At 37.6% G+C, this 26,604-nt stretch overlaps 1 protein-coding gene across 19 annotated transcripts in view; it reads left to right on the top strand.

The window, feature by feature from the left end:
• Positions 1-26,604, top strand: part of ncor1 (nuclear receptor corepressor 1) — a 98,934-nt gene that overhangs the window by 43,153 nt on the left and 29,177 nt on the right. For 7 of the 19 annotated variants that reach the window (XM_079607407.1, XM_079607404.1, XM_079607398.1 and 4 more), the window contains 11 exons: positions 7,837-7,979; positions 8,628-8,818; positions 9,654-9,752; positions 12,241-12,303; positions 14,432-14,470; positions 16,217-16,350; positions 17,344-17,416; positions 20,564-21,026; positions 21,552-21,744; positions 22,185-22,368; positions 25,598-25,762. In XM_079607407.1, coding sequence (XP_079463533.1) covers positions 7,837-7,979; positions 8,628-8,818; positions 9,654-9,752; positions 12,241-12,303; positions 14,432-14,470; positions 16,217-16,350; positions 17,344-17,416; positions 20,564-21,026; positions 21,552-21,744; positions 22,185-22,368; positions 25,598-25,762 — 1,747 coding nt within the window. The remainder of the gene's footprint in view (positions 1-7,836; positions 7,980-8,627; positions 8,819-9,653; positions 9,753-12,240; positions 12,304-14,431; positions 14,471-16,216; positions 16,351-17,343; positions 17,417-20,563; positions 21,027-21,551; positions 21,745-22,184; positions 22,369-25,597; positions 25,763-26,604) is intronic. The other 12 variants (XM_079607402.1, XM_079607394.1, XM_079607411.1 and 9 more) reach the window with 8 other exon arrangements.

Genomic DNA, 26,604 nt, shown 5'->3' with positions numbered 1-26,604 from the left:
CAATGAATATTTATTCAAATGTTTCGATCTTGCAACCTTCATTTAGCCATTGGTAAGTGTGCTAGTGTTCTTAGTAACTGATTATAAAAACCATGGTGCATGTTCCTACACATCCAGGACATCCTGCGTTCTGTTCTTTTCCATTGTGCTCCAGCTGTTTTTCAACACAAGAATGTGTCTTGTGAAAATGTTTCTAATGAACCCTAAATCAGCCTAAACACACTCTTCATTAAAGCCACCATTTAAATTGACTGATCTTATTTTTTTAATGGAATATTGCAGTATATTTTATAAATGATTTATCCGTGCACTTCATTTTTTTTTTATTAGTTTGCCCATTGTAATCTTTAATAATAAAAAAATCTTCCCTTTGCCTTTTGCAACTTTTCTCCTTTATGATGATGTTTTTTTTTGGGCGTAGGAGCGGGGCAATATGTCAACAAGAGATCACAACAATCCAATAATTTCCTCATGGGCAAAATCAATTCCTGCCCTACATTTTTTTTTTTTTTTCTTGTTCGAGAAGCCGTTTCACTCATATGTCCCAATAGGGAAGAAAAGTATTTCACAACTTCGGTTTCATGATGATTTTTAAGACCGATTTGTCAACTAGTCAGCCCACAAGAAGTTTGTTTGAAAATAAAAATACTGTTCATCACATCCCTACCCCCAACCTCCATCAGGCCTCGAACAGTCTTTTTTTATATATATATATAGATCCCAGAATATTACTACATTTCTCTGACAACCTGTATATTACCTGAGGCATTTTATTAGTTTATTAAATAACCTTTCCGCTAAAAGGCTGAAACACCAGTAAGTTAATCTTATAAGTTGCATTAGGCTACATCAAAAACTATTTAGAATAAAAATTATGTCAGAATGCAGTGACCATGTTGTGTGACAACTTGTGGCATGCTTGGAGATTGTAGTTGTAAATGTGTTCCAAACAAAAATGTGTTTCTATTGTTTAGTTTTAGCAACATTCAGTGAAACATGGGTATTAATGAATAGCTTTAAAGAGCTATTGCAGTTTTGCTCCAGGGTCAAAGTAACTCACTGAAGGTTAAAGTAAAACTGGTCAAAGAGGTCTTCATCTGCTTTGTGTAAACCAGTTCATTCCCACGATCATACAGTCAGCACATGAATTAGTCAAATCTTGCCTTTATATCAGGGCTTGAATATTAAAGTAGGACATGAACAGAAGCTCCTATAGCAGTTATTTTAGTATTATACATATACGGTTATAGTATGTAATGTATTTATATTTTGAATTAGTTTTTAGGTTTCAGTTTTCATTTTAGTTTAAGGTTTAAGTGTTTTTTATTTGTTTTTAATATTTCTATTGAATTTATTTCAGTAGTTTTAGTAATGTTAGTACTTCAGTTAGTTGCCAAAACAGCATTTCTAATTTTCATTTAATGTTTTCATGTAATATTTATATTTCAGTTTTATTTCAATTAATTTTTTTGTTCATGTTAATAACACTGCGTTATAGACACCAGCATATCTGTTATATCTAAGCAGTTGTATTGTGGTGTTTCAAATCTGAAGTGCTCAGAGGTTGGTGAAATAATAATTGGTTTATAATGAAGTAAACCACCATTCCCATATAAGCTGTCAAAAAACAACAACAACAGAATTGGGTGTAATGAAAGGCCTTGTGAGATTTCCATGTAGAGTGTCTTTTGATGGAATGTAAAGGCATTGTGAACTGAGCTCTGAATGGCAGAAATGGGCTTTTATTGTCAACCATGTGTCAGTTTGTCGATGTGCTACAAGTCGAAGAGAGCATTAAAACAAGCACTTCCTCTTCTTGCCCTTCAACCTAGAGAATGATTGATCGATCCCCTGTCTGCTTTGTGCTTGCTATATGTCTTTCATGTATTGGACCCTTTCTCTGTCATTTTTATTTTTGTTTTGACCTGAATTATCGCCGTTTCCCTTCTCCCCCATTATTTGTTCTCCACGTCTCTGTGGCAGAGGTTCTGACATTTTTTTGGTCCCATCTGGCAGCTGCACAGCCTTGTTTGTGTTGGCTGAGCTCTGCTTGTTCCAGTGCTTTGCTTCTCTTTCGTGGAACAGACCGAGGAGGAGGAGGGGCTCCGGTCCCTCTGTCCGTGCCAGCAACCATGATAAAGAACCTTGGGCCATTAGTACACTGGCTCCCTCTTCAAACCAAAGGAAAAAGACCCTCTCTACTGACTGCAGCCCTACACTTAGTTTAATGTTAATCTAAAGGAGACCTTGTCTACTTGCACTTACATCTCCACTTAAAGTCCTCATGTAGTCAATAATTTTATCCCTTAAAGCTCATCCTTGATCTTTGAAAATTACATTTTGAAAAGTTTTTTTTTTTTTTTTTTTTTTTTAGTTAAAATAGCTTAAATGTAACGCTACACCCTTACTTCATTTAGTATACATGGAACCATGAGTATGCAAATTAGCCCACACCCCACCTAGTTGGGCCAGTGGTTGAAGTTTTTACTTGCCCTGCCAAAAATTTCCCTGGCCCCAACACAAAGTTATAAATAAATGAAATAAAATGAAATAGGCTTAGTTATTGTTTTGGTTGTTTTTGATCCATGTAACCTTAATAAATAAGGTTATGACACCAAAAACTACGAACCTAACTCATACATTTTAAATATTGTTAAAGACAGTCAGTATTAAAATAAGAACAAAATACAAATAGTATATTATGTGCAGAAATGGGTTAAACTCACATTCCATTCTAACATTGTAACATTACAATCTAAAAACATAAATAATGATTTTATTTTTAAATTCACCAAACTAAAAATAAAATAATGTACAAACAAAAGCACAGACTAATTAACCTACATTTGATTAGGTCTACCCCATTACAATAGTCACTTTACAGTTACTGCTAGCATAAAAATACACTTACTTATAGGTTTACAGTTCTACATTGTTTATCAAATTCTACATTGGTTAATTATCACTTTATGTATATTTTAGTCAGAATTATTGCGCTCCATCGGTTTTTCGCGCATGCACGTGGCGGCAATCGTTCACGGAAATCTGTGGAGTTTGGCGGAAATTCACTCCTGACCGCAAAAATGAAAATATTTGCATGAGTTTATAACATTTTACAGATGAAGAATATACCTGTGAAATTTAGGTTATGCACAGTGGAAAGCACAACATCTCAAACATTACACAGCAGCGCAAGTATCTATCTGTTAGCACATGTATCTGACGGGGCAAGTCGCTTTAAACGAATGGTAAACGTGTAGTTTGTAGCAAGGTATGTTGTTATGGAAAGGAGGCGGGAACCAGCGAACATTTAAAAACTTTAATAATAAAAACAAACACAAAACGAAAGTGAACGACTGCCGCACACATAACACAACACGTATAACTGTTTAAGCTGAGATGTGGTGCTCTGGTTGTGTGTTGCTGCTCACACAAAACTTATCACACATCGCGCAAGTACCAATCTGAGAGCTGCGCTTGAATATGTACATAGGCAAGGCTTAAAAACACGCAAATGATCAACTTCCGTGAAGATGCGGCACTGGCTCTTCCGTCAACTGGCCCGAGTGTTTTTCACGCTGGCCCCGGGCCATCGGGCAGTCCTTGAATGGTATCGCTCTCTACAACATCGGTAATGGTAATTAAAATGATTAGCCCTTGACTACGTTATCAAACAGCTGTGTTATGTGTTGCTAATGTTAAACAAACCATGTTCCCTTTCACCATCTCAGAGTCGAACACCTGCCTTCTAAAAATCAGCATCCTTAGAAATGCTTTGAACTACTTCAAGCATCAGTGGAGAAAGGCATATATTTCCCCATAAAATCGTAATATATTCATCATACATAATTCACCTGCTATATTGCTAAAGATACACGATTTTTTATATCAACAGAAAAATATACCGGGATAACCTGGTTTCACTTGAGACTTCCCTACTTTGCAATTAATGATAATCTAAAGCCCGTCCGCACGTTGACATGATTGGTTACAAGGTAGTTTGTGACGAAAGAAACACCAGTGATTTCAAACCATGTTTATGAGACTGTCTTTGGTTCACTGCAGTTTTAAACAATATACATATTCCCTGATACAGAGTAATTACTTAATTAATTACTTAGTAGTGGACGTTGTACAGTAATAACATGTAACAAAATGTAATTAACATGTAACTAAGTTATGGAACAGCCTGTACTTACAGATTGTAATTATGCACATGTAATAGGCAGCTACTGTTACACAGCTACTGCCAAGTCGGTTACATATGCGTTACAGACTTGGTACAGTGTAATTATATAAGAAAGTACTTAGTACTACACAATGTAACAAGTTCTTAAATGTTAGGCTACTAAGGTCGGGAAAAGCCTGCAGTTACACATGGTAATTTTGTACATTCTGTAGCATTACACGTATGTAACAAAATAAAGTGTATCAAGATTGCACATGAGTGCACTTTATGTGTATCTCTACATACCTTATCCATCTTAAAGGTGAACTATGCAGGTTTTTTACCTTAACGGAACAGCTTCGGAGTCATTGAAATGGTTATATTACTTTTTTCTGGTTGAATGGTGGTAGTCTCGCACCCCCCTATCGCCTGTGAGCGGAAAAAACACCATTGCAACTTTGGGCCGGCGGGCCGCCTATCGCGTGATATCAGGTCTCGCGATGTAACGAATTGCTTTATGGCAAAAAAAAGCTGCTAAAATTCTGTCATTGCGCTCCCTCACGCTGTTTGAACCTGAATGAAGAAGACGTTTTATAGAATGTCCCGTCTGCTTTCTAATTACATTGCAATTACATAATATTACACAGGGATCAGCTACATAAAATAAAGTGTATCAAGAGTGCACTTTGTGTATACATACCTTATCCATCTGTGCCTTAGTTTGATTTAACTCACTAGTTTACAGCTTAAATGCATGCAGTAGTTTCCTAATTACATTAAAATTACATAATATTACACAGGGATAAGCTACGTAAAATAAAGTGTATCAAGAGTGTACTTAATGTGTATCTACTTACCTTATCCATCTCGGCTTGTTACATATGTGTAACAGTAGCTGCCTATTACATGTGCATATTTGCACTATGTAAGTACAGGCTGTTCCATTACTTAGTTATATGTTAATTACATTTTATTACATGTTATTACAATGTCTACTACTAAGTAATTAAGTAATTACTCTGTATCACGAACACCGTAAAATAAAGTGTTACCGAACAGGGTAAAAAAACTTGATTTTTATCACAGCGGGTCTTTAATATTGCCTATTACCGCTGGCCTACACATGTAACTCTGCACTAAACAGTGGCTATGTTCACATTAGAGACTTAAATTTTTAGTTGGTTTGATCATTTAGCTTTTTTACAATGGAGTTTATTTATACGTTACCTACATTTGTAATCAGTGTAAACTGACACGGCTCCTTGCCCGTTTACAAATACCCTAACGTCACCTGCTTTGCACATGACGAAAACCTTAATAACAAGTTTCATGTTTGAAAGGCTGCCAAGTAAACTCCAATTCCAAACCTAATTGACTAATACTGCTCCATTTTGATCTCTTGTAAAGCTTAGATTGTTTTAAGAGTTTAAACAGAAGTGATTTACTTTCTCTAAATATGAAATAAGCTTAAAATCTCGGTGTCTGCACTGACTCTGTGTCTGCAGTACAGTTTTTCTTTTTTTTCTTATTTTTACTTTATTGATGTTGTAAAATGCGCACTGCTCCTGCTGGATCCATATGACTCCATTTCATTTTGATAGTCTCATCACATAACATTTAACATAGAGACGACTCATTTTTTTTAAGAATCAGTGCTTTTAAATAAATTCAGTTATTTTGAACTTTTTATTCACCAATGAATCCTGTAATAAATATATAATGGTTTCCATAAGAATATTAAGCAGAACAACTTGTTTTCTACATTGATAATAATAAGAAATGGTTCTTGAGCAGCAAATCAGCATATTCAAATAATTTCTGAAGGATCATGTGGATCAGTAATGATGCTGAAAATGCAGCTTTGGAATAAATTTCATTCACAGGAATAAATACAATTTTAAAATATATTAAAATGCAAAAAAGTTCATTTAAATTGTTATAATATTTTACAATATTACTGTTTTTACTGTATTATTGATCAAATAAATGCAGCCTTGGTGAACATGGTGACTTAATAAAAAATCGTACCGACCCTCAACTTTTCAATGTCAATAACCTTCATTTATTGTCATGCAGTGCTCAAAATGGGCTGGTACGCACCAGTACGCAGTACCGACACTTCAAGCCCTGATCATATGTATAACAATAGATGCAAAGGGGAAAAATCTGATCTGTGGCATATGTCTATAGATGTTCATGAACATTGGGCCATGTGCTTTCATGGAAACAGAGGGGGAGGAATGGTATTTTACTCCAGAATTCTGCCAATATGAGAAAGACGCTCTTTAAACTTTTTCCCTTTACACTTACAACATAACACATTGGGGTCATTGTGTTTCGTATGTGTGTATGTGTGATTCCTCAGTCTTTGTTCATCTGAGCACCACCTACAGGTCTTGGTTCTGATTGGCCGGCACTTACTCTGTTTAGCTTTTCTCCCTCTTGATCATCTGCTTCTTCTGTTCATTGATAAAACTTTTTTTCCATCTCTCCTTGCTGCTTTCTTTTTCTTTTGTGACATCTGCCTCCTGTTGTTCATCACATATGTTAACATCATTGTATGCTTGACACATTTATGTCTGGCATTCTTTTGAAATTCAATTCCTGAAAGTTCCAGTCATGTCAATCATGCATATTTACCCTTTGACCTACATTCTACATTTGTGTCATATGAATTAGATCTTAAGAGTTATGTGCTTATTCACACTGAAGATCAGATAAGATTTAAAAATGCAAAAAAATTGAGCCCTATTGAGCACAATGTTGTTTCTCAAAAAATGTTCTAAGCTCAAGCAAAAAAAAAAAAATTTTTTTTAAAGGATGCACCAATATGAAAATTTTGGCCTATACCGATAATTCTTTATATGTGAAAGCCGATAAATCTACATTTTTTTATATATAATTTGAGCCTGATTAGTGATTACAAAAACAAGTCTCATGATCATCAATAAAACCCATGACCCAAACACAAAATATTATAATATTACAAAATATGAATTCTTATTATAATTGTATGTAGCCTATATGACAGACTTAACTGTAGCACTTATTATTTTCATTTTTAAAAGTGATTCCAATCATATTTTAAGCAATTCAAACAGTCCGAACAGTGCGCATCTGAAGTGATCTGAATAATCTATTCAGGGGGGGAAGTAGAGACAGAGATGGATAAGAAGTAGCCAGACAGGAATTTTGTCTGATTCAGTCCAGAGCAGGTATGATTTTTCACAATGAAACTAGTGAAATGTAGAAAACTTCTGGGAGCAAATTTTTCAAAGAAATTTTTCAAAGAACTTGCTTTATTTTCAATTTATTTTACATATAGATTCAGTCTGACAGAGAGTTGCTATTCATTTTAAGAAACTTAATGTAGCGATAATGCATGCATGTGCAACTGAGAACTTAATAAATGTAACTACAATATTCTCTTTGATTAAATATTTGTTAGCCTTAAATCATATTTCATTGAAGTCCTACATGTAAAGCAAGTATTGATATTGCCCATTTGGTGTTTGATGATACATAATCATTCCTTTACTTCATAGCTGGGCTGACACAGTTTAAGGTGAACTGCTGGTTCTTGTGATGGGAACCTGGTCACAGGTCTGTGCTCTTGAAAAGGTCATCTGTCTAAATGCTTCTGTTATTGTGGTTCTTTTCCTTTGAAGCAGATAACGCGACCTTCACAGGAAGAGAAGACAGACGACAAGAACGAAGAGGACAAATCGGAGAAATCAGAGAAGAAAGAGGACGAGGAGAAGAAGGAAGAGGAGGAGAAAGATGAAAAGGAGGACTCCAAGTATGTATCATGGTTTGTTCCTCTTTTTTTCCTCCTTTGTGATAAACTGGCTTCAATTCCCCCTTTTGCCCCAACTCCACTGTGAAATCTCAAAGCCCATATACCCACTGAAAGTTTGGGTGTGACAACAGCACAGTTATTGTTCTGTTAGTACAGAATGCAGGATACACTCTCAAAATGGCAATGTTTAGAGAAAATGTTGCCCTTTATATCAGAAAGAACCTTTACGCTCAATCCACCCAAATAAGTAGGTGAGATGATCTGTTTTCTGTGAGGTGAGCCTAATTGTAAGAGAAGCTTAAGATTAACCTCATTAACTCATTTGGTTTCGAGGAGACTGTGTGCTTTACTCTGGACCTGTTATGTCACTACCAGGGATTTAGCAAAAAGTGGAATTCATCATGAAAATGGGATTTTTGACTTTTCTATGAATACATAAAAGGGTAGAGACTAAAGTGGTTTTGTGGTCTGGGTGTGATTCTGTTAAGGAAACTCTGTAGTGAACTCCGTAAGACGAATATATCATAGGTGAGAAACTTGCACAGTGTCTGCATTTGCAACTCTTAGCTCTGCTCGCTCTTACCATCTAAATAGATGTAACTGAATTGAGTTCAGTGCGGAGGAGAGGAGAGCCTTTATTCCTCGTCTGTTCCTCCACAGGGACATCAGTAAAGATAAAGAGAAGTGTGAGGGAGAGGAGGAAGAGGGTAAGGAGCAGAGCACGCCACGCGGCCGAAAGACCGCCAACAGCCAGGGCCGCCGCAAGGGCCGCATCACCACCCGCTCCATGGCCAATAACGAGGCTTCGTCTGGGGTGGCTGAAGAAGCACCTCCACCGCCACCTGAACAAGGTAACATGCAAAACTGTTACTTGCTCTGTTAGCCAGAGCTGCATTGTCACATACATATTTTTCGAGTATGTGTTTTTATGCCTTGCTAATTTAAACATTTGATTAGATGTGATGCATTGAATATTATTGGCATTTATTTTAAATATGCTTATTTAAAACAGTTGTGCTGCTTAATATTTTTGTATAAAACCATTATAATTTTTTTTCTTGATTCTTTAGTGAATAGAAATTTCAAAAGAAAAACATTTCAATTAGAAGTCTTTACTGTCACTTTTGATCAAATTAATGCCTCAATTATTAATTTCTTATTTTTTTTTAAAAAAGAGGGTTGAATTAATTCAAGCAATTTTTTTATTATCAAAAACGTAATAAATTATTGTAGTATTTTTTTTTTAATAAACAAAAATTTATGTTAAATGAAAAAAATATTCATACATATTTTGTCACTAAATATACAGTATATGTATTTCATATATGTGTATATATTTTTCACTGTATTTATTTATTTATTTTCTTCAAGGGGTCAGTAACTAGAGGCCAGCAGAAAATAAATCTTACCTTATTGTTGATATTTAAATCTCTTTAATTCTGTCAAACTGTCAGTTTTTGTAAATCATGTAACGTTGGGAGGGGACTGTCATGTAACTAGGTTGACAATATTGTAATAAACTACAAAAGGTAGCTAAAAAAGTAACTAAACTGAATTGCACACAACTGAATTAGAGAATTAGTGATCTGACCAAACAAACTAATTTTCACATAAGGGCAAGTGGCAAGTACACACACAAGCACAAATGAGCCCAAGTCCTGATGGTTTATTCTGTGTGTTGCTTAGTTCTGCCAGAGTCAACACCCTCTTCTAAACCTGAACCGGTGCAGAGACCAGCTCGAGAGGCTGCAAAACCCTCTCTCGCAGCCAGCGCAGACTCACGAGGTAAGCGCTATGTTTCTCACATACTTGTCCTCTTTTTTGTTCAAATAGTTTTTCACATCCACAAACTCAGGATCGTCGCAAGGGCTGTGCCAAGTGTGTGACCGCACAGGGCCTCGCTCCTGGACTGCCAGAACCAATGATTTTGATGGTTGCAAACTACTTAACTTTTAATTAAATTTTGCCATTTTGAATTGAAAATATTAAATCATGATTCATGTAAATCGTGAATGAATGTGACGAGACCAGAAACATTTGTGTTTTTGACATAGGCTATTAGTCATGCGAATAAGAGTGAATGTGTGCACATTTTAAAATAAAATATAAATATTAACTGATTACTTCATAACTACAATTAGACCTAGAACTTATTTTACCATTCGTATTTACTTGTTCTCTCAAATTGCTTTTAATCCTTTGTTTATTTAATTGCTTTATTATTATTATAATGCAGTAGATCTTACAATTCTTATGAGCGTGTGCATGTCAGTGAGCACGGCATCACATGTCAAGATTGCATACAGAGCGTTACTCAGTCCATTTTAAATTCTAATTGCTGCATTTGAAATGGGTCAAACCAGTTTTTTTATTTGTCAATCTAAAGCGCGTGGATGTTGCGTTCGTTACTATACTAGTTGCTATATAGCAACCCCCTCGCACACCATATTCGCACAGGGCCTCGCGCCCCACTTGCGACGGCCCTGCACACACACACTCACTCACTCACTTTACTCTCTCACCTCTCAGTGTGGTGCTGTGATGTCTGTCTGCTGATCGTGAGGTCAGACTCTAGAAGTGTGAGTGTGATCTGTTCCTCGGTGACCTCATTACAAAGCCTGAAAGTCACCTAGTTTCCTGCTTTCTCTGACCGCAGCAAGGTGTACGTGTGTGCATGTGGGGTTTGCTTCAAATGCTGTTGTGATAGAAGGGCTGTCAGACAGAAACACAGGGTTTGATCCTTGAGGCTCACAAAACAGCAGCTCTTCAGCATTATTTCACTTCTGTTCTTTCACTGACATCTAGAGCGTTTCTCTTCATTTTACTATTTATTCCCTTTGCACTCTTTTGTTCCCTCCTTTCATGTTTGTTCCTGTTGCTCTCTTGCTCCCTCGCTCTCTTGGTGAGATTGTTTGTCCGTTCTTTCCTATCTCCGAATCTCTCTTCTTCCTGCCACCCAACGCCAGACTCAAGGTCTCTGAGTTTGTGTTGCCGTGGTGACAGCGGGTGGAGGGATCGCCATGGAGACAATAAAGAGAGGCAGGTAAACGTGGCGAGTCTCTGGAGGAGTTTGATTAGAGTGAAAAGGGGAATGAAAGGCCGGCCTGATTATTTCATTTGGCTTTTGGTGCCACTTTAAACTGAATTAAGAGACCTCAGTGCTCAGTAATTAGTATTCATTACGTTTGCTGCTCAATGCAATCAGCCCACATCAGAAAGTGTGGTTGATTAGCGCTCTGTACCTTAAAGATCGGTCACCAATTGTGTTTTGTCATTCCCGCTGTTTCGTGATGGAGTCTCTCGTCTGGCCTCTGTTCCTGTATTGTGATCTGATAGCCCTTGTGTGTGTGAGGAGGGTCTGCCCATCTCGCCTGATGAAGTTTACACCTGTGCTTGATTTTATCTTGTCATTATCTGTCTTTAAAGTGGGTTTTAAGTTTTAAACAGGCACTCAAAAGCCATAATGCACCAATTCCACATCTAAACCGCCATCAAAATGACAAAGCAGCAGAGTACAAGCATATTAATGTAACGCACACACTGTGGGGTCATTGGGTATAGTAAACAGCGTCTAGTGGGTCGCCAAAGAGACGCGTATATGAAGAGTTTTAGCAGAGACTCGCCGCACTAGTCATCCAAACACTGGGGACACGCTTGCGCTCTCGCATAAATGTCAGAGGTTCACACTGTGCTAAATCTGTCATAGTGTTTAGTCAATTTCAAGGAGACCCTCAGAGTGGGCGGGAGAGGAGAGCACAGGCTGTCTTTCTCTCCGTCTCAGTCTTTCTCTCTCTCTTGCTCTCACTGTAGTTTGAGTGGAAATTATGTAGGGAGGGGTTGTTGCGCTGCTTGCTTCAGCTCGGCTACTGTTATGAGAATGACTGTCTAATGATATGGGTGGGTGAGTGAGTGTGTGTGTGTGTTGGTCTTAGACCCAGAAGGGTGGTGCTTCTGCACTCCTCCACTGTCTGCTTGAGATCAGCTGACTGCACTCTCCGAGAGACAGCGAGAAAGAGAGAGAGACAAGAGAGGCAGGAGTAAGAGAGAGGTGAGACTGCCTAGTTGAGTCCAGCGAGCACCAAGGAGGGGAAGCAATAAACTGAGCAAAGGACCGAAAGCAGTTGAGGACAGAGAGAGCACCCGAGAGAGGGAAGTTCTTAAGGGGTGTGGAGGTCTCTATAAACAGATAGAGAGGGAGGGTGCGAGATGAGCCGTGTCGTGTAGCGCTGCCTGAGTTCTCCTTCACTGACTCTGACGGTGTGTGTCGCTACAGGCGCGGTTGAAGCTGGAGAGACGTCTCGCTGGACAGAGGATGAGATGGAGATCGCCAAAAAAGGTACTGCTCATCTCCCTCCCCCACTCCCTCTCCTTCTCTGGTTCTCAGTTGGCTTGGCTCTGTCTGATATCTTCACACATGCACAAACATTTCATCTTACTTTTGTTCTACTTATTTGATGTCTTTGTGGTTTTGCTTATTTTCGGTGTAGGGGAAGTTGGTTTGGGTTGCATTTTTGAGCATGCTCTTTGTAATGATTATTCAGATCAAGACTGAGAGGAAGAAACTGAAATAACTGTGACCGTTTGACACACTAAAAACTTTACAAGACGACCATTCACCCCTAAAAACTGAAAAGAATGACAGGAATAGTGCACAGGGCAAATGTTTTGCTCTTAGTGTACAGTTTGGTTTCATTAAACTGAAAGCTTTTGGAGGGAATCTTACAGAAACATGCCCAGGTCACATGTCACCCCATAATTGCATGAGAAGAAACTGAAGCTTTATTTTCGGACTATTATGGCGTTATTTTATGACAATTTGGCACATTTTTTATGTAGGCAAAAAGTTATTATACTTGCATACTATATATATATGTATATGCATTGTATGAGAACAAGTATACACTACCATTTAAAAGTAAGTCTTAAATTTATCAAAAGTGAAAGTAAAGACATGAATAATGTTACAAAATATTTTTATTTCAAATAATTTTTTTACTTTCTATTCATCAAAGAATCCCGTATATCGGTTTAAAAAAAAATATTAAACTGAACGTTTTTTTCAAGATTTATAATAATAAGAAATGTCTCTGAAGGCTGGAGTAATGGATCCTGAAAATTCAGCTTTGCCATCACAGGAATAAATTGCATTATAAAATAAATTGAAATAGATGTTTTAAATTATAATATTTCACAATATTACTGTTTTTACTGTATTTCTGATCAAATAAATGCAGCCTTGGTGAGCATAAGAGACTTACTTACCCAAAAATTTGAGTAGCAGTGTATATTTAAATATAATTAATTAATTAATAATAATTGTACTATTTTAAATGGTCCATTTATGTCTAGATTTCACTTATTTAAATGTATTCCAATTTTTAAAGGCATTGCATTGTTTATCCAGCAGAGATGAGTTCATCTGCACGTCTTACATGTGCATTTCCAGCTTTACAGATTATATTTGTGGTCAAAACATGAAATTAAACTCAAGTACTAATTACCAGTATTCCCATTATTCTCAGCAGTGAATCTACTTTATATTAAGTTACTAAACATAAAACATTTGAATTACAATAATCTTATTTTTTTCAGAATAGTTACAGGCAGTACAACAGATATTACCATGATTTGTAAGTAGTTCAGAAGTATAGTATAATTTCCTTGCATTGCTGTAATGAGAGATTTATTATTATTACCAGGAATGGGAATGTGGAAGAAAATGTGCTAAATCTAAATGGTCTTAAAATGTGCTTCGTTTTCTTAAAGAAAATTATAGTTTTTTTATTTATTTATTTATTGGTGGAATATGACTGGGACATGATCTTGACAGCTTTCACAAGATTTTCTTGAGTAGGCCTAGGTTCAGCTGCACACTTCAGTTTGCAGTTCTGTCTCCACAGTCGTTGTCAGTGTGACAGCAGGAATGGACAGAGGAAAAAAGCCTTCCTCTTTTTGCATTGAATACAACAGTGTAATTTATTTTCTGGATAGTGTTTTTGACTTATTGCATTAATGACCTGGAAAGGAGGACAGTGAAAAATAGAGGTCCTCTTAAATTTTTTATTTATTTATCTTATTACTATTTATTTTATTTTTTGGTAAAAAAAAACCTTCTGAGACCTGATGATTATGGATTCATATTAGACTGTTTATTATTTATATATCACTGAACGTTTGAGATTCTTAGTGACGTGTACTTTTAAGATAATGATGAAGGCACACTTTTGTTTTTGCTTTAAGCAAATTTACACACGCACTATATTGATGGATAAACAAATTTAAGTGCAGTAAGTGTTTGTATTACTAAAAATTTAAAATCACTCACAGACACATTAACACACAAACTACCCCTAGAGCTTTTTAAAACATCAGTTTGCAGAAGTGTTTTCAGGTCAGACTGCGGTCATCTGAGTGCATTCCTTCTGCTTCCTCTTTCATTGTGCTCTTTTTCGTCTTCTCTTTAGTAGAGGGGAAGTTCAGTCCACTGAGGAACAAACATGAAGGTGTGTGTGTGTTTCTCTCCCTGTGTCTTTTGTACAGACCTCTAGTGAGCCATCAATGTCACTGCCCAGTTTAGTTTAATTGGAGGACAGTCTAACACGATTGGCTCGGGACTAGGAGAACTGCACGCAAAGTTTCAGTATTTGTTTGGAGGAACTGAGTGTTGCTTTATATTCTGACAAGAATCTCTGTAGCTGCTGTGCAGACATGTGAGGCGCTGAACTGTTTTTCAAACTTCAGAAGTTCTTTAGTTTGATGATTTATTAAATCATGCACATTCTTGCTTGTGTTTGCATAAAACAGGTTTTACTCTGCCTCACAATGCCTGTGGAGAGAGATAACAGTTAGAAGCTCTATGTAGAGCCGAATCAAGGTCAGCCCGTGCTATAAAACCACTGCGGCTCAAGGTGGTTGATCTTGAACCATGATGTTTGCAGTGATTTATTCAGTACTCAATCAGTACACCACACACTATTTCATTATGAGTCTAGGTGCTGGTTAGTTATGGCCTCCTTTCCAGCACACTGTGGCCAACTTAGTACTAATCAAAGGTTTAAAAACTTAATTTGGGGCTTGGATTCCTTTTGGAATTGCTTAGTTGCATAATTTTTTTTTTTTTTTTTTTTTTTTTTTTTTACACAATTTATTTAAGGTACTGATAAAAAATATATGTGTATCGGAGAGAATTTGTGCATGTGAGTGTCACAGCCTCGTGGGTATTTGGCACTGTTGACTGTCCTCATGGTGTCTGAGAACATCCAGCTAGTTGGAATATCTCAGTTGGCAGTTGGTGGTGTGATCTTTCGAGATCATGGAGGTGATCAGTGACATGTGAACTGGTCTGACCTGGTCCAATCTTTCACTGCAAAGTGCAAACTCAAAGGCTCATAGCAGTGTCACAGACATCTTTTTTTTTTCTGTGCTGATTGTGTAGCTCGATTTACTTTCTGGGGATTACTTAAAATATGACAAATTAAAAAAAACATTGACGGGAAAACATTGTTTATTCAATGTGAATCTTTTTCTCACTAAAGCTTACAACTGCTCCTGACACGCATGAATGCTTACTATGACACACCGAATGGACAAATACAAATTGCACACATTCACAGGGTAAAGTCGCTTCATGAACTGAATCCAAAGTTAGTCTGTTATAATTGTTTATTCATTATTATTTGCAACCAAATTGGGACATTTTATGAACCTGAAAACTGGAAGAAACCATTTTTTCCATTTTACTGATCCAGTAGATTTGTCATCCATACTGTTGTGGAGTTGGTTAGTGTGCCACTAGCTTTTAAGGCTTGGAAAGTTGAAATAGTCATTTCAAATTTCTAAATCAGGAATTTAGCTTGGAAGGCTATGATTTCCCCATGCAGATTTCACATCAGGTTAAAGTTGGTCACATGAATTCACCGTGTTGACCAACAGAAAACTGCTTGGCATAGAAGTAAAGTAACACCCATTACTGAACAAGCTTATGATTAGCAAATATACACAACACGCTTGCATTATATCCTGAGGTATTCTTTTAAAAACATTAAACAACAAAAAAAGTATATAGATAAACACATTTAAGCCTGAGCAGAGTGAAAGGGAAAAAAACGCTAATAAAGCAGACTGTCAGTTATCGTGCAGAACGTACCGGTACATAGCCACTCAAGTCAGCATATGGGTTTTGTTGCAGTTGGTGGAGGGTGTCTTTTCTCTATTCATTTATAATCTTACCCTCTTTCTCTTGTGCACAGGGCTGGTTGAACATGGTAGGAACTGGTCAGCCATTGCTAAGATGGTAGGCAGTAAGAGTGAAGCTCAATGTAAGAACTTTTACTTCAACAATAAGAGACGATACAACCTGGACAACCTGCTACGGCAACATAAGGTACATGTACAGATCCAGCATTCATAGAAAAAAATCTGCTACATCCAAACATTCCCATTACATGCTTGAAATGTTTGATCAGTGATTTATCTCTTTTATTGGCCAACATATTCATGTTCTTGTACTCAACTGTTTCTAGATTCAATCTAGATATTGATCATGTTATTGTGGTTCAGAAGTTCTGCATCACTGAAATGTTCACATAGGATATCTGATATTTTCCTCATGGTTGAGGTTATTCGTGTTCTATACCTGAATTTTTTGTAGTTCCATGTTATACACTAAACATTAACTCTACCTTTCAAAAGTTTGGGGTCACCTAGGCTGCGTCTATTTAATTAACAACAGAGTAAAAACAGTGATATTCTATAATATTATTGCAATTTAAAGTAACTTTTCTATTTTAATATATTTTAAAATGTAATTTATTCCTGAATTTTCATCATCATTACTCCACATGATCCTTCAGAAATCATTCTGATATGTTGATTTGTTGCCCAAGAAACATTTCTTATTATTATCAATGTTGAAAACAGTTTTGCTGCTTAAGATTTTTGTGAAAACGGTGATAATTTTTTTGGTTCAGGAATATTTGAATGAATAGAAAAGTTCAGAAGAACAGTATTTATTAAAAAAAAAGTATATTTTGTAACATTATAAATGTCTTTACTGTTACTTTTGATCAATTTAATTCATCCTTGCTGAATAAAATTAATTTCTTTAAAAAAATTGTTTTACTGACGCCAACATTTTGAATCGTATCGTTAATCTAATATCTCTCCTGGTTACTTGTTTACTAGTTCAAAAATAATGTTTTCTTATTAGTCACAGTTGCTTCTGCTTAATGCTGATAAAGTGGTGTTAAAAAGTAGTTACACAGAAAGGGTGTCTTAGGAAGACAAAAAACTGAAATGTCTTTATGAATTTACATGATTGTGGTATATTATATTGTGAACTATTCCTTACAATTATTCCTCATGTTGTTGTGTGCAGGGTTCCCGGCTCCGTAGAAATCGAGACTCATCACAGAGCGATCCTGCGCCTGATGAGGACGAGGAGAGTGACGGTATGATCTCTCTTTGGTTTGAACCTCTTTTACAGCCGCTGCTTCCAACATAAGCTATAATGCTTAGACAAACACCCTAAAACCCATCGCTGTCAGTCTCTTTCTCTGTGACCCATGAACCCAGAGTCTGATTAAGCAGAGACGAAGAGGAGCAGTGGGGCTATAATGTAAAGAGAGCAGAAACAGACTGACACAGAAAGAGAGGGATGAAGTGAGAGAGCAGTAGTGCAGTGTGCTGACCTGTCTGACTGCAGTGCGTTTGATTAGATTCGACAGCAAAACCCCAGACCGCGCTGCACTGCCACAGAGGTCAACATCCTCCCTCTACTTCTGTCTGTACGCTTAATGAGTGAGACTCAGGAGCAAATAAGGGCAGATGAAAGGGAGAGGAAATGAGTGAATTAGACAAAAACACAAAGAAAAGAGAGTGGAAATAGAGGCACTGTGCAGAAGGGATAAAAGATCTGTACTAATTCTACCTGCCATTCTTGCTCTTATGTAAGCGTTCCCTGGCTATAAAGCCTCAAAGTGTGCAGGAAGGAAACAGTGCTTCTGCTCTTCTGTTTGATCTGTTGTGCTGTTATTCAGGTACTGTTGTGAGTGATAGTCAGATTCACCTTATTTATATAGTGCTTTATACAATACAGATTGTTTTTAAATCTGCTTTACAGTGATACACAGAAAAATAGCTTTTCGGTGATGCAAACAGAATTCAATTCTGCTGTAGAGCAGCTTTAAAAAAAAAAAAAAAAGTAAACAGTCATTATTCAGTTGAAATCTGTTCAGTGTTGATTCAGTTCGCTTTAAAGGATTAGTTCACTTTTAAAGTGAAAATTCTGTCATCATATACTCACCCTTAAGTTGTTTCAAACCTGTATGAATTTCTCTCCTCTGCTGAACACAAAGGAAGATATTTAGAAGAAAGTCAGTAACCAAACAGCTTTTGGTTTCCTATTGACTTCCATAGTAGGAAAAAAATATACTATGGAAGTCAATGGGAACCAAAAACTGTTTGGTTACTGACATTCTTCTAAATATCTTCCTTTGTGTTCAGCAGAGGAGAGAAATTCATACAGGTTTGAAACAACTTAAGGGTGAGTATATGATGACAGAATTTTCATTTTAAAAGTGAACTAATCCTTTAATAACTGTAAAGTTTGTCATAATTGAATGGGCTCAATTCATCTATACAGCAGCTCTGGAGAAAACAGTTATGTCATCATCCAAGCAATACACTGCAAACACAGTGCAACATTTCATATCAGCACTTTTGAAACACTTGTACAATCAAATTAAAGAAAAATGAAAATGATTAGCTGTCTGTCAATTTCCCCTCTTGTCCTCCCATTGGGTGCCTGTGTTTGTTCTCTACACTTCCTTTTACCCCATCTAGACTAACGGTCAAAAATTTGGGGTATTTTATTCCTGTGATGGCAAAGCATTACTCTGGAATTTCAGTGTCACATGATCCTTCAGAAATCATTCTAAAATGATGATTTGATGCTCAAGAATCATTTCTTATTAATAATGTTGAAAACAGTTGATCTGCTTTTTGTGAATTTAAAAAATATATATATATTTTTCTTACTGACCCTAAACTTTTGAATGATATTTTTTCTTTTTTTATTGCATAATTCCAGATTTCATAGATTCTCTTTGCAAAAACAGAAGGCTGCAAGGCTGCTTCCCTGGTTTGCTCTTCTTGGTTGGTTGTCATGTGCTAGATCCTGCTGTCTTCTGTTCTCCCTCCTCTCCTTCCCTCCAACCTCGCTTTTTTCTTTCTGCTGACATACTCCTGAAGCCAAGCAGGTTAGCCTTCATCCCTCTCCGTGAGAGGAACAGAGAATCAGATAGACTGTAAGAGTGGCAGAGAGCCTCTGCACAGCAAGAGGAGGAAGGAATTATAGATGTTGGAGAGGAGTCATTTTCAGACAATGGAGGAGGGAGAGAAAAATATTTGCTTTCTAAGTGTTAGATGTATGCTATATAATATATATTTAGCAATATTAAATAAATTAATCAAAAGTTACAGTGAAGACATTTATAATGTCAGAGTTCTTTTTAACTGTTCTACACATCAACGAATCCTGAACAAATGCATCCCCGTTTCAACAAAAATATCAGGCAGCCACAACTTTTTTCAACATTGATAATAACAATAAATGTTTTTGAGCAGCAAATCATCATATTAGAATAATTTCTGAAGGATCATGTGACCCTGAAGACTGGAGTAATGATGCTAAAGCTTTTAGCACCATAGGAATAAATCACATTTTAAAATATAATATAAAGTTATTTTAAATGTTAATCATTTTTTTTTTACTATTGCTGTTTTTACAGTATTTTTTGATCAAATAATTTGGTCGAGCATAAGAGACTTCTTTCACTTATGTAGTTGTAAGAGCCACATAAGGACTAGTTCATCTGAAATAATAATTTAGTTTAAAAACAGTAAAAGAAATATATTGCTTTAGTAATGTTTAGATCTGATAATATTTCAGTATTTTGAGCTTCCAGTCAGATAGAACTACGTCATAGCGTAAGCGATTGGATGTAGTTCGTTTTAGTTTTGAAGTTAGAGACGTTGGAAGCAACAGTTTTTTGACCGTGCGTACCATTGTCTATGTATCATTTTACGTTTGTTTTGGAAGTGAACATTTAAAAAGAAGACCGTTTGGTTTGCTCGTGTTTCAAATACTGGTTGTAGTTAGACTGACTTCAAAAAGTGGTACAGAAGAAAAAGAAGAAACTAGGTGCCACTATAGTAGTGATCACAGGAACAATTGAACAGTAGTATGAATGCAAAGTTACATGTATTTTATATGTAGCACTTCCTGTGGCCCTGAAAGGGTGTGTCATCACGTGGCGAGGGTGGAAAGGTAGTGATTAGCCAAAGGATGTTTGCTGTTCAGAAGTGCATTAGCTTGATTGCTGTGATGCCGCGTGCAGTGATGCTGACCTCAAATGCCACCTCTGCTCTGTCACGGCAGGGTTGTTCGGGTTTTCTGTTTCTCTGCCTGTGTGTTTCTGTAGCAGAGATTGAAATATATTGGATTTGATATTCCGTGCCCTCTTTGCACAGATGAATGAAGAATTTAAAGAGGATGTGATGGCTCAGTCGTACGCTCTTTCATCTCCTTTCCTCAGGTCCCGATAACAGTTCGGACACAGAGAGTGCGCCCTCTCCATCGCAAACAGACCCATCCAAATCTTATGACTCGCTAACTCATCCCAACTCAGCTCTGGACGGCGCATCGGACCAGGACTTCACGGCAACCAAAGGCCCGGTGGCAGATGACAGGGGCCAGGAGCCTCCGTACTGCGAGCTGCAGGTGAAAGTAGAGAAGAGTCCAGAAGGAGGTGCTGGAGACGGGCTTTCTCAAGATGAACGAGCACACTTGGCATATGAAATGCAGATCCATCCAAAGAGCGAGCCTCAGGATGTGGAGATGACTGCTCCCAGCAGTGAAAGATGTCAGGTGCAAGTGAAGACTGAGCCGGAGGTCAAGGACAAGGAGGAGAAACAGGGGGAGCAGCAACACTCTGATAATGACTCTAGCGCCACCTGCAGTGCGGATGAGGATGTGGAGGTTGAACCTGACCGACAAAGGTTAGAAATAGCTGGTCCCGTTTTATTATAGGGCGTTTGTACATAAATTGCTATTGGTTTCTAGTATCATGGATAAGGTGGTGCTTTAGTTTAAAAAATAATTATTATGTGTGAAATAGGAAATAAAAAAATGTACACATTTCAATTATAAATTCAAATATAAAATGCTTAATTTAAATTCCGGAAGCTCCATTCCTATTGCCTGTGAGATCATTGGTTTAATTCCCAGGGAATGCATGAATGTTAATGTAAATGCTTGTTATTGTTGTTGAATACAGTAAAAAAAATCACAGACCTAATAGAAATCTGAACTACTGGTGCGACTGAAAACAAAGTCTGCCTGCCAATAAATAAGTAATAAATTACTTGCTTAATAAAGTTTTATTTTAAAAATGTACCTAAGTGAATATTTAGCTGTGCTGTGTTACAATTATATTTTTGTTGTTATATTTTGACGTTTTGTTGTTACTCACAGTATCAGTAGCTAATATGTTTTATTCTCTTGTTTCTTCCTTGCTGTGTCAGACTTTTCTCTCTGGAGAAGCCGTCAATGCTGGGCGCTTCAGGCTCAGTGGTCGTGTCCTCAGCCAATCTCCTCAACATGCAGCAGCTTCGGGCCGCCACCATCCCCCCTATGGTCAGTCCCCATAGCCTCTACCCCCACTTAGCATTCAGATATGCCCCTCTGGACAGAGACAGGGCCCAGCCACCCCGCCACGTGAGTCCTGCCTCCATCTCCACCTCCGCAGATCACGCACTGTGATTTTGCTTCTGCGGCAATCAGCAAAACAAATCAGCAAATGCCAATTGATTTTCCACACAGTGAAATCATGATGAGTGAGAATATGTTTGGTTGCTCTGGGCTGATCAGTTGTGCGGTTTGGAGGCTGTCTGTTTTGGCGATTTGGTGTGGCTGTGAAATTAATTTAATCTAATTGAGGCCCTGATTGGCCGTTCACAACGTTTACATAATAACAATTTAGCATCTTGTTGCAAAGCAAATAGCTATTACTTACTAATGGGATTAAGTCATGCACCTTTACAGTTTTTATTTAAATATTTAATTGTTTAAAATTTTCTAATTGAGCTTTTTTTGTCTACATTAATCCAGCATTTTTCCACATTTGAATCCTCTCTCTTACGGAATGGTTTGTTTAGGTTTCAGCTCCATTTGGTCACAGCGGTGTTCCCGGAGGTCCATTGAGCGGCTTTGCTATGTTCCAGCACCAAATCAAAGCTGTGCATGAGTCTGTGCAAGAGGACAAACAGAGACTGGACCAGAACGAGTCTGATCGCAGACCACGAGTCACCACCCACAGCCCCAATGTACTGGACCGAGAAGGTGAGTCAGACAGAGTGAGAGAGAGAACGCACAAAAATCGCTCATGTGGTATTGAGAAAAACGCATAAATCCAGCAGCAAGCATTCCCTCGGAGTCTTTTCTTTTTGCAGTATCCACTTGAGATACTTGGAGAGTAGATTCATAGGCTAACAGCCTGTAGTGTTGTAGTTAAGACCACCTAAACCAAGACCAAGCCAAGACCAGAGTGTGTTGAGACCAAGCCAAGACCAGAGTGTGTTGAGACCAAGCCAAGACCAGAGTGTGTTGAGACCAAGCCAAGACCAGAGTGTGTTGAGACCAAGCCAAGACCAGAGTGTGTTGAGACCAAGCCAAGACCAGAGTGTGTTGAGACCAAGCCAAGACCAGAGTGTGTTGAGACCAAGCCAAGACCAGAGTGTGTTGAGACCAAGCCAAGACCAGAGTGTGTTGAGACCAAGCCAAGACCAGAGTGTGTTGAGACCAAGCCAAGACCAGAGTGTGTTGAGACCAAGCCAAGACCAGAGTGTGTTGAGACCAAGCCAAGACCAGAGTGTGTTGAGACCAAGCCAAGACCAGAGTGTGTGGAGACCAAGCCAAGACCAGAGTGTGTTGAGACCAAGCCAAGACCAGAGTGTGTTGAGACCAAGCCAAGACCAGAGTGTGTGGAGACCAAGCCAAGACCAGAGTGTGTTGAGACCAAGCCAAGACCAGAGTGTGTTGAGACCAAGCCAAGACCAGAGTGTGTTGAGACCAAGCCAAGACCAGAGTGTGTTGAGACCAAGCCAAGACCAGAGTGTGTTGAGACCAAGCCAAGACCAGAGTGTGTTGAGACCAAGCCAAGACCAGAGTGTGTTGAGACCAAGCCAAGACCAGAGTGTGTTGAGACCAAGACAAGACCAGAGTGTGTTGAGACCAAGCCAAGACCAGAGTGTGTTGAGACCAAGCCAAGACCAGAGTGTGTTGAGACCAAGACAAGACCAGAGTGTGTTGAGACCAAGCCAAGACCAGAGTGTGTTGAGACCAAGACAAGACCAGAGTGTGTTGAGACCAAGACAAGACCAAGGCAGGGCAAGACAGAGTCAAGACCAAACCAGCTCTCCTTAAATTAATCTAAAAGATTCCATAAAAGAAATGTCTGATATTTAATCAATACATACAATTCGAATAAGACGACACTATATAGAGCTGTTACCAATCAAATTAAATCACTAACAATAAAAATCATCTTTGCACTGCAGAGGGGGCACAGAAGGTGCATCTGAATTGGTACAATTACAACTGCAATATCACCTTTGCAATAGTGCTCATATTTATGAAAACCGCTCTCTTGCTCTTGTTACATTGCTTAATAATATGTTATAATAAAAAACAAGATCTCATACAAGTACTTCTTGTAATCAATCATATATTTAAATGGAAATGAGCTGCTGGTCCCCACCCTGCTTTCCAGAAGAGGACAGAGCCTGTACAGCATCTAGGACATGAAGTCCAGATTAAAATAAAAAATAAATTACATTTGAAAATAAATTGGCCTATTAAGTCTTATTTGGTGCTGTGATGAGCATAATAGAAACACTTTTTTTGCTTTATTAACACAATATAACAAGACGAAGGCGTAAGCTAACACAACATTAACCAACCCATTCTCACCCATGAAAGGTTATCACAATTCTTAGGGAATTTAAATCTCGGTGGTTTCACAACCAGAAGTGTTGTTGTGGCATCATTAATTCTTACTGTGAGTGACAACGCACTGAACATTCCAAGATGGCGGGCACACCGACGTGTCTGGAGCGGTCTAATGTGGCATCTACATATACATATCTATGGTGATGAACACCATTGCGAATACAAAAATCTGAATGTCTGTTTAAAACATTTAAATATATGGTTCAGAAACAGAAAGTAGCGCAGCTGCTTTGTTTATGGGGTTACCAGTGTAAAAGCTGCATTTCTGCTGTTCCATCAGTGCCATCTGCTGTCAGAGTGTGAATGTGTATTTTCATTCAGCGCGCCTTCATTCATTCCGCCATGATGCTCAAGCGTGTTGGGGTTGTTTACATCAGAGTGTGCGCATGGCTCTTTGATGCAGCACACACACAGTGTTGTACATTTTAACCGGTTATAGAAATTTATTTTTAAAATGCATTCTAAAAATCTGAATATTTTGTAATAAATAATTATTTACAATATTTTAAAGTACCGGTACCCACGATAACAATACTGTGCATGTTCATTATCGTGATTTATCGTATTACCGTATATCTGATTCAGCAAATGTCTAGATGCAATGAAAGGTTGCCCATCTGCCTATATATATTTCATATTTCAAAATTTCACTCGATTTCACACATTTCAGGCACATTTCACATTAACACATGAATAGCTAGCCTGATGTGAAAATCAAGTTGTGACATTTTGATTAATAAGATCAAAGCAATTTTTAAAAAGAAAAATAATGTCCAGAAAACTTACTGGCATGGCCAGTTTGGATGACATTGCCCATTCTCCCAAACTAATCCTATGCTAAAATAATATTTGTCACTTTTAGTTTGGAAAACTAAGGGGAAGAGAGCAATGAACAAAACAAAATTGAGGTTACAGAAACACCCCTGAGACAAACAGACAGAAAGACAAGCATATGGACCGCTGCCTAACCAAAAGATTGTGATGTGCCTGTGCTGCCTCTGTTTCGCTCGGTTTTTACATGCCAAGAAGTTTGAGCAAAGACAGTAACGGCAAAGACAGACGTTTTTCTGTTTTTCCTCTTCCTCCTCCTCTCGGTTTTATAATGGGTCTCCAAAACAGATTTTTGAAGGGTGTCGAATGCGCAGGAGAGAGACAGTGGACTTTGCTCTTCTCAGCTAAGAAGCACAGTGCTGTTTTTGATCGAGCCAGACAGAAGCAGCCAGCCAAAAAGAACATAAGGTCACTCTCGTGTAGTGATATCCATTAGAAACGCCAAGTTTTCGTCGACCTCTTTCTCACAGAACGGCAGACTGTAGCTCTAAAAACCTGCCTTGACATTTCACTTTCCAGAGCATTTACAGTGATAGCACTGAATTAACCTTTTTATATCTATACCTGTGATTAATGTAAGGGGGTCTTTGAGTCTTAGTGTGGTTTGAATAAGATGTTTTCCTGATCACTAGTAGAGGGGACTGCAATTAGATTCATTGTTTTGTGTCTTTGCCTGTCTGCTTGATATCTGTGAGTATCTGATAGCCTTTCCTCTCTGTCCTGTCCCAAGGTAAGCCGTTCGCTTACATGCCATATGATCTGAAGCTGATGGAACAGGAATCTCATGGTGGAGTGGGCAGACCTGGCTCTCCATACAGACTCTCTCCTCGGGAGCCTAGCAAAGCCTCGCCCCAGCCCGACGGCAGTAACGCAACACGCTATAGTGTACCTCCAGGTAAGCAGTCCATTTAGAAACCAGCAGCTTGTTTTTGTTCAGGCAGATATGGGCACCAAAATGAACACTCACCAATTGAGAGTACAAATTGAGTGCAAGAACGATCAGGCTGACCCTCATTGATGTTAGCAACATGAGTGATTCAAATCAAAAGCATACAAATGGTCTACTAAAGAAAACGTCATCTACGAGTGTTTTATCTCAGTGAAAAAAAATACATATACATTTTTTTTTATTATATCATATTTTATTCTTATCATATCCTATCCTATCATATTACCTTTCAAAAGTTTGGGGTCAGCAATATGAAAAAAATAATACTCAATACTTATACTCACCAAGGCTGATCAAAATTACAATAAATAAAAATGGTGATATTGAGAAATTACAGGTTTAAATTACTGTATTCTATTTTAATACATTTAAGATGTAATTTATTCATGTGATGGCAAAGTACCCATACATTTTTTTTTCAAGATTCTTTGATGAATAAAAGCTTTGAAAGAACAGCATTTATTAAATAGATGTTTTGTAACATTATACATTTTTACTGTTACTTTTCATCAGTTTACTGTTCTTGCTGAATAAAAGTATTAATTTCCTTAAAAAAATCTTACCCAATTACTGTTTTCACTAATATACAAGTGGAAACAACATTGACATAACCATTGTCATAAGGACAAAAATATGTTTATTTTTTATTTTTATTAAAACCACATTAGGTACTTCCTGTAATAAGACCTATTTAAAAAAAAATAATCATGTTCACTCTTTCTCTACCGTTCTGGGTTTTAATTCTGCTCTGGCTTGTGTACTTCAAATATGGTTGAAATTGCTTGCAA

Source organism: Phoxinus phoxinus (genome assembly GCF_949152265.1).
Source record: "Phoxinus phoxinus genome assembly, chromosome: 3".
NCBI classification, from domain to species: Eukaryota; Metazoa; Chordata; class Actinopteri; order Cypriniformes; family Leuciscidae; genus Phoxinus; species Phoxinus phoxinus.
The sequence above is the reverse complement of the archived record's forward strand: the minus strand, read 5'-3'. Positions and strand labels throughout refer to the sequence as shown.